This window comes from Enoplosus armatus, chromosome 5, assembly GCF_043641665.1.
Source record: "Enoplosus armatus isolate fEnoArm2 chromosome 5, fEnoArm2.hap1, whole genome shotgun sequence".
Classification (NCBI taxonomy): Eukaryota; Metazoa; Chordata; class Actinopteri; order Centrarchiformes; family Enoplosidae; genus Enoplosus; species Enoplosus armatus.
In genome coordinates, this window is record NC_092184.1 from 16,854,795 (window position 1) to 16,866,345 (window position 11,551).

Consider the following 11,551-nt stretch of genomic DNA (forward strand, 5'->3'; position numbering starts at 1 on the left):
GGAATTCAAAAAAGTCAGGAATAGACCTTCAAAGCTCCTAGCATTACTTTGTACCTAGCAGCTTAGCATTAACATCTAGGAAAGCTGAAATTTGGAAGACATATTTGTATCCACAGGTTTGTCTTCTTCTTTGTAAGGAGGAAAACCAATGTTTGACCACATAAACCAGAGCTGACTAAATCAGAACTAGTACACAAAGTAGTACATGTTGTGCTAAGACGTGCACCACTTTAAATGCTTTAAGTATGTCTCATAGTGTGACTGTTGTTGCTAAACTTCTAAAGGAGCTCCATCTTGCAACACAACCTTGATCCTTTCCTCTTGCACAAGAAGTTGAATCGGATCAGCCTCTCCTCAGTTTTTTTCTCTCTCACTTTCCGTTTTGCTCTCTCTTCAACTTGGCAGGTAAGAAACTTAAGGACTCATTGCCAAATGTCTGCTGCATCCACATGACCGGACCTGTAAAGTTAGATTCTGGCTTTTTTATGACTGACCACAAAGTGAAAAGTTTTATGTCCTTCAGATCAGAAGATCAAAATCAATTCCATAACAGAATTAGATTTGTTTTGTGCCACAATCCTTCACAGTCAGTGTGAAGGATTGTGGCATAAAGCTGATGTGAGGTTTTTTTCTTCTTCTGCTAAGTGCCTGTTTGTTCCCGAGGGGGGAAAACTTCACTCTGAGAAATTTGTTTGGGATGTGGATGAGAAATGTATAACTCTGCAGAGAAAACACCCTTTTCAGAATAGAAACCCACACACACATACAAACACACACTCACAGATTTCACTCCAAAACCCTCCACTTCTGACTCCACTGAGGCAAAAAAGGCTGATAAACAACTTGTAAGTTCCATGCTGGAAAACACAAGCATTAACTGTAGCATCATCCTAAATAGCAGCTGTCACGATGATAATTTAGCAAAGAATTTGAATTATTACTATTTTTATTAGAACATCTGTCTTTTGACAGAGTTTGGCCCACAGCAGAAATTCCTACAAAACCACACTTCTGCACTGATAGAGGAAGCAGGAAAGACATTTCCTCATCGTTGATGAGCTTAGCAAAAAATAAAATATATATACACACGTAATACTCTGGACCCTGTGCTGCTTGATACACTCAAATTACATTTGTACATTTTGTACATTTGCAATGATTTATGCCTGCTAAGGATTTGTAGCACTGTTGAGAAAAAGTGTCAAGCCCAAATTAGCTTTTTGTCAGACGTAGGCCTCCCTTTGAGAGCCAGTGGGACACAAAAACTGCAGTAACAACACCTGTCTTGTATTTCCGGAGAAGAAAGCTGTGTATGTGTGTGTTTTGCACACTTTTTCTAACTATTGCTTCTGAGTGTTTAGCTGCATCACGCCTGATCCCGCCTTGGGAAGAAACCCTGCAGGAACAAGTCCGACCAGTCCTGTGTCATGCTGATCTGTGCCACGGGCTACACCTGTGTTCATCTTTAACCCCCTCAGCTCACAGTCTGACTTCCTCAGTGTGGAAAAGTCCAAGCTAAAACTGAAGGTGACCTCCGACAATGACTCAACTGGAGTTCATGCTTTTCTATTTATTGTCACCCTTTAAAGATTTCTTTTAATAATTCTGTAGCGTTTAATTTATATACATGTTATCATTCATAATTGAATAATGTGCCAATTACTTCTCCCTCAATTTGATTTTTTCATTCTGTGATTCCCCTGATGCTCCATGCGCTTCTTCTTCTTCTGTATGAATCTCTCAAACTAGTTACACTTAACTTAAACCCTGTTTTTTTAATGAACTGTAAAAAGATAATCAATATTATATTATTTCTCTCCACATCAGCTGGAGTGAAATGAAGCTGGAATTGACACCACTGCCCAAATGAATCACATATTACTTAAAAAAACAGAGAAGAGACCAGGAAACAGGCTTGGTTTAATGGCTGATTTGTGGAAATAAGGGTCAGCACAGTGCTTGAGAAAGGAAAGTACCAGACTAGGATTGCCAAATGACTGTTTTGCGTTTCCCTGTTGCTCCTATATGGTGACACATACACAATTCACACTCTTTTGACCAGCAGATTCCTGGTAATGGCGCTGATGATTTACTCAGCATATAGACTGATGTAAACAGGGACTTGTTACAACATATGGGGATTTCTCAAAGTCTCCAACCTGCTGCTATAACATAACATACCGCCACTAAAATTACAATTTTTTTCTGTCAGTTGATTTATGAGGCATTGTTTCTGTCAAATAAACTAATGAAACAAATGATAAAATCAGGTTGCAGAGGACATCACAAGTGTATCGCCAAAATTTAGGGGGGGGCAATTTTTTTTTTCAGCGCTATGAAGACCAAAATGACATTCAGTTACATGTGCTATACACCATTCACTGCAACAGCTCCACTTCCTTGAAAGCAACGCTGTTTACACTGTGACGTGTCCTCTCAGAGTTATTTGTTCCTTTGAATGAGGACTAGTTAAGTCGAGCCAAATGACCCTCGCAGCAATGCATGTGTTTGCACGTTCGCAGTTTATTGTGGTGCAGTGTGTGTTCGGTGCATGATTTCCAAAGTCCACAGTTGCTCTCAAATGATCCTACACAGAAACATCCTTATCTTTAACACGACATGTATGAGATAAAGATGGAGACGCTGTGTACCTGCCTCTCCAAATATAAATATATTTGGAGAGGCAGGTACTTTCCCCGGCCATAAAGTCAACATGGGCTTCCAACCAACTTAGACCACTGACTCACTTTCCCTGCTCCCTCCTCATGCTCTCCTCCCTCCTCTTCCTCCACAGCCATCCCTCCATCTTCCTCTCTATCCTGATGAATCACCTGGTGAATTTAGAGACATGAGCAGCTCGGCCTCGTCACATTTCTGTGGCAGCCATGTTAGCTCTACAAACCGGCCCCACGGCTGTTGCCAAGCAACTGTTGAACCCGTGCCCGCTTATGTGTGCAATGTTTGGCATGTCACCATAGCGATGTTATGGAGGGCATGGTTAAATATTTGCAAAGTATCACTTATTAGAGGCACAGGGTGGTCAGAGTGTATCTGACAGGGGCTTTAGGTGGAATGAGAAAAGAAAGGCAACAGAAACTAAAGGGAGAAGAGTGGAGGGACTGAGGGCACAGAAACTCTGACAAGACAATCACATATTTCAAAATTAAAATCTTAAAAAGATAACAACAACCTATCAATTTTGTTTCAGCATAACGGAAACCTCATTCTCTGTATGTTGTCCTCACCTGGCTGTCATCATGAGCCATATGACGATGACTTGGTAGTTTGCAGCCAAGCGGGGTGAGTCAGAGGAAAAAAAAAAAAAAAAAAATCCCCTCAGTTTGGGCAGAACAGGACTTGTTGTATCTTTAGAAAGGAAACCCTGAGGGATGAATTTAAACCGGCTAATATAATTTCTTACCAGTGTTATGATTATGAAAGTCATATATTCAAAACTATAGTTCAGCTGTGAAATTATCAAGTTGTTTTGAACAGTAGCGCCATGTCTTATCAATATTCTGAATATTCAGAAGGCAAATTAGTGCTCACTTTTGCAGTATCATCAGAATAAATGGGGAAATGTGGTACACTTAGTTAAGTACTGTGCAATTTTGAGGTACTTGTACTTAGTATTTCCATTTGTGCTTCGTATTTCCATTTGAAGTTACTCCAGACTCCACTCCACTTCAATAAAAATGTTACAGATTAAACTACCCAACAGTATGTAATGTAGTTTAAATTAGCTCCAGCACAACCGACAACAGTTAAATGCCACCGCTGTAGTAATGCATCAGTAAAAATAAGGGATTGTCTGTCTGCATGACAAAACATTAGAATTCAGTTAGTGTCACAAAATGAGTGTAGTTTGTATTAATTTGACATAGTTTTAACCACTGGAGAGGCACTTTTACTAAAGTTAAACTCGACATTTAAGAGGTCAAGGTGTATAAAAGTAATGTAACTGAGAAGAAATTGTCTTTTTCAACCCCTGATCTGGTCTCCTGATTGAGTTACATTTAAACGCAGATGCTGCACAGTTGATAAGGGTCAGCACAGGCCTATTTTAGTTAATGATCAATCTATACAGCTTAGTGACATTACACAGTCACAGAACACGGACACCATGCAAGCACACTATATGGATGTGGGGTATATTCTGTGTGACATGTAGTAGCTTATTCTTCTTCTCTTTATGTTTAATGTTCAAAGTTTTTATTAGGTTTTGTGCCACAGACATAAAAGAAAAACAACGATTTCATTCTATTGGAAGACATCACACCAAAACAAATGAGTCAATTTGGTTTTATGCTGTGGAATAACAAGATTTCCATATTAAGGTTCATGTGATGAGAGGGAAGTTGAAAATGAAATTAAGCATGGTGAATGGTTGCTATGAAGGGCTTTGAAGCCAGGTCTTTCCAGCTGAGGAATGGTCTCCCTATGCTATGTCTTCCCTAAACATTTACAAATTGAATATAGGTTTACATGCTGAGAAATATATGTTTTTTAACACCAGAGCTTGTCAGCCATTGTCAAAGTTTGTTGTTGTTTTTATTTTATCGTATGAATTAGTCTCAACTTTGCAACCTATTGCCTCCATTTCTCATATTACAGATTTTCCCACAGTCTGCTCATGCTCACACTCTCTTTTAAAACATCACTGACGCAGCGTAGTGCGATCATGCCCTTGCATGTTCTAAAAGCTACATGTACTCTGGCACATGTCACTTAAGAAAAAACCCCGGTGGAAAACTTGGCATTTAGCACTCACTCACTTAGTCACCAAGGAAAAAAAAAAAAAACAACACAACAACCTGGAAGCCGCCGTCAGCAGGAATGCTGCTATAAGCTTGTGTTTGTGTGAGCATGTATGTGTGTGAGAGCCCCTCCCTGTTTGAGTGACTTTCCATGCAGCTGAAGCAAGAGCAGAACAGAAACAAGTAGAGCGAGGTTACCACAACACACACATACACCCAAGCACAGAAACATACAACAAACACACATGACACTGCAGCCATTCGCTCACCTCACCTCTGTGCCAACTTACTGGCATGCCGGTGAGAAAAAGTCTGACGAAAGTAGGGGAAAATGAGCCTCATAATATATTTCCCCAAGTATCTAATGCTGTGCGGTTTATAGTTAGGTAGGTTATTTATATCTAGCCGCATTATTAATAGCTGAACATGAGAGGCCTGTTAGGCTTCGGTGGGCCTGTCAGACTGTCTGGCCTGTGAGTTGTGATGCTGCCACATGACGGAGGGTTTAATTCTCCCGAGAAGCTTCTTGCATTTATAAGAAAATTGTCAATTCGTCAAGCATAAACATGAGCATGGCATAATTTAAAGAATGAATGCAAAATTACATCACAGTCATTTTAGAAAACCTTCATAAACAAACACAACACTCAAACCATTAATTTAGAAAAAAAAATGGGTAATGTAATGTATCCAAACTCAAGGCTTTGATGTAACACAGTGAAGTGACACAGATACACATGTACAGAGAGTTATCATGTGGGAATACAATTAAGAAAGTACAGTGAGAATGAGGAGAACATTGACGTGTTCTGCCGGTAAGTTGTAGCGAAACTATGGCTCAAAGTTTCTTGAAGCAGAAGTGGGAAGTTACTTAGTACGATTTAATATTTACTTAGTTCTTGTACTTAATTTCAATATTCTATTGCTTCACAAATGTACTTCCATTTTGTCAGACCTTATGCTTTTAGTCCAGTAAAGTTGTGTGACGTTTCTGGATACTTTCCAAAGTAGAAAAAGACTTTACATTCAAAACGGAAGATGATGACGTAGGTAGCAGTGCCACATGGACCACCTACAACATTAAGATGCGTCTTAATGCATCAATAATTTAGCAGTCTGACGGCACTAGTATTTGAATACGTGTTGAACTACTGTCATGTGAAAATCACAGTCACATCCTTCTGGTGTCATGGCTGTAACATCATGACAAAAAACATGCCAAATCATGAATTCTTTAGAAATAGCTGTCATAAAAAGTCTTGCGTCATTGGCCTTGTTGTCACAATGACTGGATCACATTTACAGGCCCTGAGCAAAGTCTCATACCTACATTTTAATAAAGCAAACAGCATTTTGCTTAAATTATCAAGGAATACTATTCATGAGCTCACTCCTCGGTACTTCTGTGTGCCTTCCTGCACACTTTGAGAATCCCTGTGTGTTTTGTGTAATGGCCTCGTGTTGAGTCTGGTAGTTTTACTGGTGGCACCCTTCCTCTGTTTACCCTTGTCACGCGTTACCACTTAGTAATCAATATTGCAGTGACTTTTCTACACTTGCACAACATTCATTCGACATATCTGCTGTCATTGCCAGGATTGAACATGACTCATGTGAGTGGGTGACACATGCAGCGGCAGCAGCACTTCAGAAAATAATGTAGTGTCCTGATTAGCTTATATCAGCACAACAGTCTTGTAGAAACAGAACGGAAGCTGGTAGATATGCTAATATACATCAGATAATGAACTTATTCATTGGTCATTTATTGGAGTTCAGGTCAGGGGATTCTTTACTTTAATTTTTCTGGTTCACTCTTGCCCCCATTTTCCCACATATCTCACTGTTAAATCACGATAATCTCTTATCATTCTGTATTCGTCAAGCTTCTGATTTAATTCATTATCACCAGTACACACATCAATGCAGGTTTGGTCAAATAAACCGAGTCAGTGACACAGCTCTGCTCGGATGATAAAGCTATTATGAGCTGTGTAACTGATTTAATGCGCTATAAGTGTAGTTAAGTTATATTCATATAGGCTTGACAGTCAGATGACACTGTATGAAAACAGCCCTTGTAATGTGTGATTCTAGGAAATAACTCTTAGCGATTATGTATACAGTTGTACCCTACATAGTAACACATGATCACATAACACACACACACACATACACACATCTATGTTACTGTAATACATTCTTGTGGAAGGAACAGCTGCCACGCTCCTCTGAATTCCTTTGAGAAAGAAAACAAAAAAACATAACTGCTGCAACGCTCACCATAGAAACCAGTGGTAAAAGCAAAAAAAACCCCACAAGCCACTAACAATAATCTTCTGCTAATAACATCTTTAGTTTTGTTTGTGAAGTGTATTTGACATTTGATGATGAAGAATAACAGCCTTATATCCTTAAAAACATCTTCAAAAAATTTGCTTGGTATGGTTAATGTAAAATTTTAAATAGTAAAATGATATTATTGTCGCCAGACTGCTAAAAGTACACAGTGTGGAGCATAAAGGATTAAACATAAAATAAATATTTTTAGTCTCTGATGTACACGTAGCAGATGAGAGTCTAGTGTTCAGGTTAATTCTGTTTAGACTACTTGTCCCTGGTGTTTATTTTTACTCACTTGTATCTTGTTTTCAGCCCAAAGGTTTCTGCCTTCTACTAATCAATACTTCTATTGGTTGTTGTTCTGGTAACTGTTGGACTCTTTCAGTGCTTTGGTGGAATACTGGAGCTCTGCCGTAATCACAACAGAAAGCGACACAAGGGGAAATGTAGCTGTATGTATTCTGGTAATTGCATACATCTACTCTCAGTGGGTAAAAAAAACACTCAAACTTTACAGCATGCGATCGGGGACAAGATGATTTATAACACTTCCTGAAAACCTGCCATTAGTCATAGCAATGTATATGCTGTAAATGTATGATAATGTGCCTGTGTACGTGTTTGTGACAGAAAAGCTCTGCCTCGCTGGTTAATGTGGGATGAAAAGGATCAGTGTAGAGGTCTAAACAAACAGCCTTCTTTGCCACTTCACATCTGGGTGCTTCAGATCCTGAAAAATTTCACAGAGCTGGAATGATTTATCACTCTCTGCAGAAAACCTCTCATCATTCACACCAATGAACATGGACAGAATAAGAATAAACACTACAATAGACCTTGATGGAGAGCATGCACGAGAGCTGTGTAAATAAGCCACTTTGCTTTCACATGCCTACGAAACTGAAACATTTCACACAGCTAGCTAAAAATACACAGTTTTCTTTCTTTTCTTTTTTTGTTGTTGTTTTACTATCCGCCCTTCTCTGAGCTCACTATGAAACTTGATGCAGAGGGAGGGTCATCCCGGAACATAGCAAGTGGAAACTCCTCCCAAGCCTGGGAGGGGTTTCTAAAGCAGCAATAAAAGCCAGGCAACAGAGCACAGAGTCAACCTGACTTAAGTCCAGACACAGGTATCAAACAGTCAACCGTGGATCACAGCTGAATCTTCTTCTTTTGGCCAAAGGGTTACAGCATGTCCGAAATGCGTGACGACATCTTCAAGAAGGTGAGTCGAAGTTTATGAATTTTTCATGTTGTTTTGGAAAAAAGGGGGTTTCATAAAGTTGAAGTGGATTAGCTCTGTAACTCCTTTCCCAAAGTGTTTGTGTGTCCCCGCTCATTTTTATTCCTCTGCGAATCACTCATTTGACAGTGAATTCCTGTTGAACTGAGTTTAGTCGCAGAGGATTTCTTCACTTTAAAGAGATAATGAGATAAGGGAGAGCGCTGGGTTGTTTGTTTCTTGAATTCCAATCTTCCACTATCAGAATATTCATGAGCCATAGAAAACAGTCAAAAACAGTCAATTATCTAAATTTAATCTGCATTTTGTGATTTCATGTAAATGGCAGATAAAGGTTATGTAACTTCTAGTACTGTACAGATTCTTTTCTTTTTTTGATGATTACTTTATTTTGACTTTTTTTGTATGCAAGCATTCTCATTTTTCTTTAAGAAATGAAAGATCTTAAATATGAACCTTGCTGTGTAAAACACTTGAAATAGACTTTTTATAGAAAGTAGAATATGGAACATACAGTATAATGAAATGAGTAGTATCAATGTCTGTATGTTAACTATGTCAACCATCTGTAACAGAACTTTCTGAACCTGGCCCTGGATGATGCCTTGCTCTCGGCACAGTCTCCACTCAAAGTCCCGGGGCAGAGTCGGTTGGACCGGTCAGTCTCCTTCTTCTCCCCCCCCTCTCCTCCTGCCTCCTCCGGCCACAGCTTGAGCACAGAGCATGTTAACAATGACGACGACGGCAGCCATTTCTGGTTATCCAACATCTGGAGCCAGGGCCCTGTCTCCAAACCAAAACAGCCCCCCTTCAGACCCGACCGCTCCATGAGCCTGACCGAGGCCAGCAGCAGCCTGCTCTCTTCCTTCGGACAGCTGAAGAACCTGGAGGCTTTTCCCTCAGGCCCCGCCACTACAGTGGCTCCACCACCGGGGTTTCCTCCCTCATCTAACCTCCCAGCCCAGGTTCAACCAATGGTGTCCCCTAATCGTTACAAGACTGAGCTGTGCCGTGGCTTCCAGGAGACCGGCAGCTGCAAGTACGGAAGCAAGTGCCAGTTTGCCCATGGCGAGGCAGAGCTGCGAGGACTGTACCGCCACCCCAAGTACAAGACAGAGCCCTGCAGAACCTTCTACAACTTTGGCTACTGCCCATATGGCTCACGCTGCCACTTCATCCATGAGGACAAAATCAGCGGAGGTCCGTTAACATCTGCCAAATTCCAGAATCAGCAGCAACCAACTCCCGGCCGCCACCAGCTCCGCCAGAGTGTCAGCTTCGCTGGGTTCCTGGGCTCTTCACGCAGCTCACCTCCTCCATCATTCCCTTCATCCTTCAACGATCCTAACCTGGGGTTCAGCCGTGCTCCCTCCGTTTCTCCACCTCCTGCTGATCTCCTCTCCCCAGTGTTTGGTGACTCCCTGCAGCAGGAGGGAGCAGCATTCCAGTTTGGCAACCATCAGACCCGTGCCAGCACTGGAGACATCCACAACATTCCTGTCATCCTGGAGCCAAAGGCCTCACGATGTGTGTGTGGCCATGGAAATAATAACTTTAACAGCAACAACAGCAGAGTCTTTGCCAGCATGGAGGACGGGCACCACCAGGACAGCAGCAAGCTGTTTCCTGGTCCTGGAGGCCATGGAGGATTCGTGAAGCCTGCCGGACTCCAGCGTTTCTCCTCTGAGGACTCCCTGGAGGACAGCTACAGCAGCAGCAGCGGAGGTTCCAGTGGATCCGAGTCTCCAACTTTCGATGGATCAGCCACCAAGAGGCTCACTGTGTTTGAACGTCTGTCCCTGTCTGACTAATCGGATCCAAAGGGAAATAACCGAAGAGAACTGATACCTTGTTAACTGTGTCTGTTTATCTGGACTTTCTTCAGAACCAGAACTGATCAGGACAAGTCAACGTTTGATGACACAATAACACTTAAAGTTCTTAATTTTGTTTGTAGAAATGGAACTCATCTTGGATAAACTACACATACTGAGATGATTTTAGTACCCAGATGTTATCAGACTCTATTTTTATACTTAAAAATATTGTGTAGCCTATTAGACCTTTGTATGTGGTCTTCCATGAAACTTAACTCCTCTGCAGTTCTTGACAATGCCAGTAAATACTCTGGTTTGTACTTACCGTAAATCTGTAGTGATCAAAATGGCTTATCTGTAGTGATAATCATTAATTCCAGTGCCTTTAAGATTCTCCCTGCCTCATAGGCTCTTTACTCTCGGTGCCACGAACAGTATGTTTGATTCAGTAGCCTTAATCAGTGAAACCTGACATGTGTCACTGATGCCATTTTATCTGTGATATGCACTTTACAGCTAATTCAAACGGGAGAAAAGTCAAGTCTCCCAGTAGCATTCAAACCAAAGCTTCAGACTTCACTCTGCTCTGTGTGTGTATGTGAGTGTGTGTCTGTACATATGCGTGTGTGTGGGTGTATGCGTGTGACCTTGTAATTTTTCTGACATCTGGGGTGCAAGCATCAAAGATCAAAGTGTGCTAAAAGAAAAATGTATGTCAGGGAGTTTTGATCTGAGTATCTTAATCCTGACACACTTCATAAGATTTAGCTCTGTAAAACGTTCTGTTGTCTTTGCTAGTTTGTAAATTGCACCCCATCTTTTATTGTCCCCTGTTTGTTTGACAACCTGGTTCAGGGACTTTAACACCGCAGTATTTCTTTCGGTTATTGGTTGCCTTTGTGTTGTTTAACTTAAACTAATATATTTATTATGATATTTATTTGTGTTTAAAAGAAAAAAATGTATTTTGTACTTTATTTATGGAGAAATAGTTCAAGGTCTGTGAAATACCAATGTGAGAAAAACCATTAAAAAAGAGAATCTTATATTTTTAATTGCCTGAAAGGGACAAAATAAATTTCTGAATAAAGAAATTAATGTATACTGTTCTTTTTGACTCATGTGTTCTTCAGTGAGAATTAGATGCTTGCTTGTCTTGTCTAAAATATAGGCCACTTACATAACTTTTATATACTTTTGATTATACACTAATTATAATTATAGTTTAGTAACTTACTCAGTAATAGTATCTTTTAGAGATTTGAAGGAAATTTAAGGGTAAGAATAATATGTTTAGAGGTGTACTTTGAGGTTTACTTTGCCTTGAATATGGGATGTTATTAATACTAACATACAATTTAATCTATGTGTTGATACAGTCAACAATA

General features: G+C 40.3%; 1 protein-coding gene across 1 annotated transcript; it reads left to right on the forward strand.

The window, feature by feature from the left end:
- The first annotated feature begins 8,210 nt into the window (after positions 1–8,210).
- LOC139285166 (mRNA decay activator protein ZFP36) lies at positions 8,211–11,272 on the forward strand. Its single transcript, XM_070905655.1, has 2 exons — positions 8,211–8,328; positions 8,922–11,272. Exons 1-2 carry the CDS (start codon positions 8,296–8,298, stop codon positions 10,155–10,157), a joined length of 1,269 nt encoding a protein of 422 aa, XP_070761756.1. The 5' UTR covers positions 8,211–8,295; the 3' UTR covers positions 10,158–11,272.
- Positions 11,273–11,551: the final 279 nt, after the last annotated feature.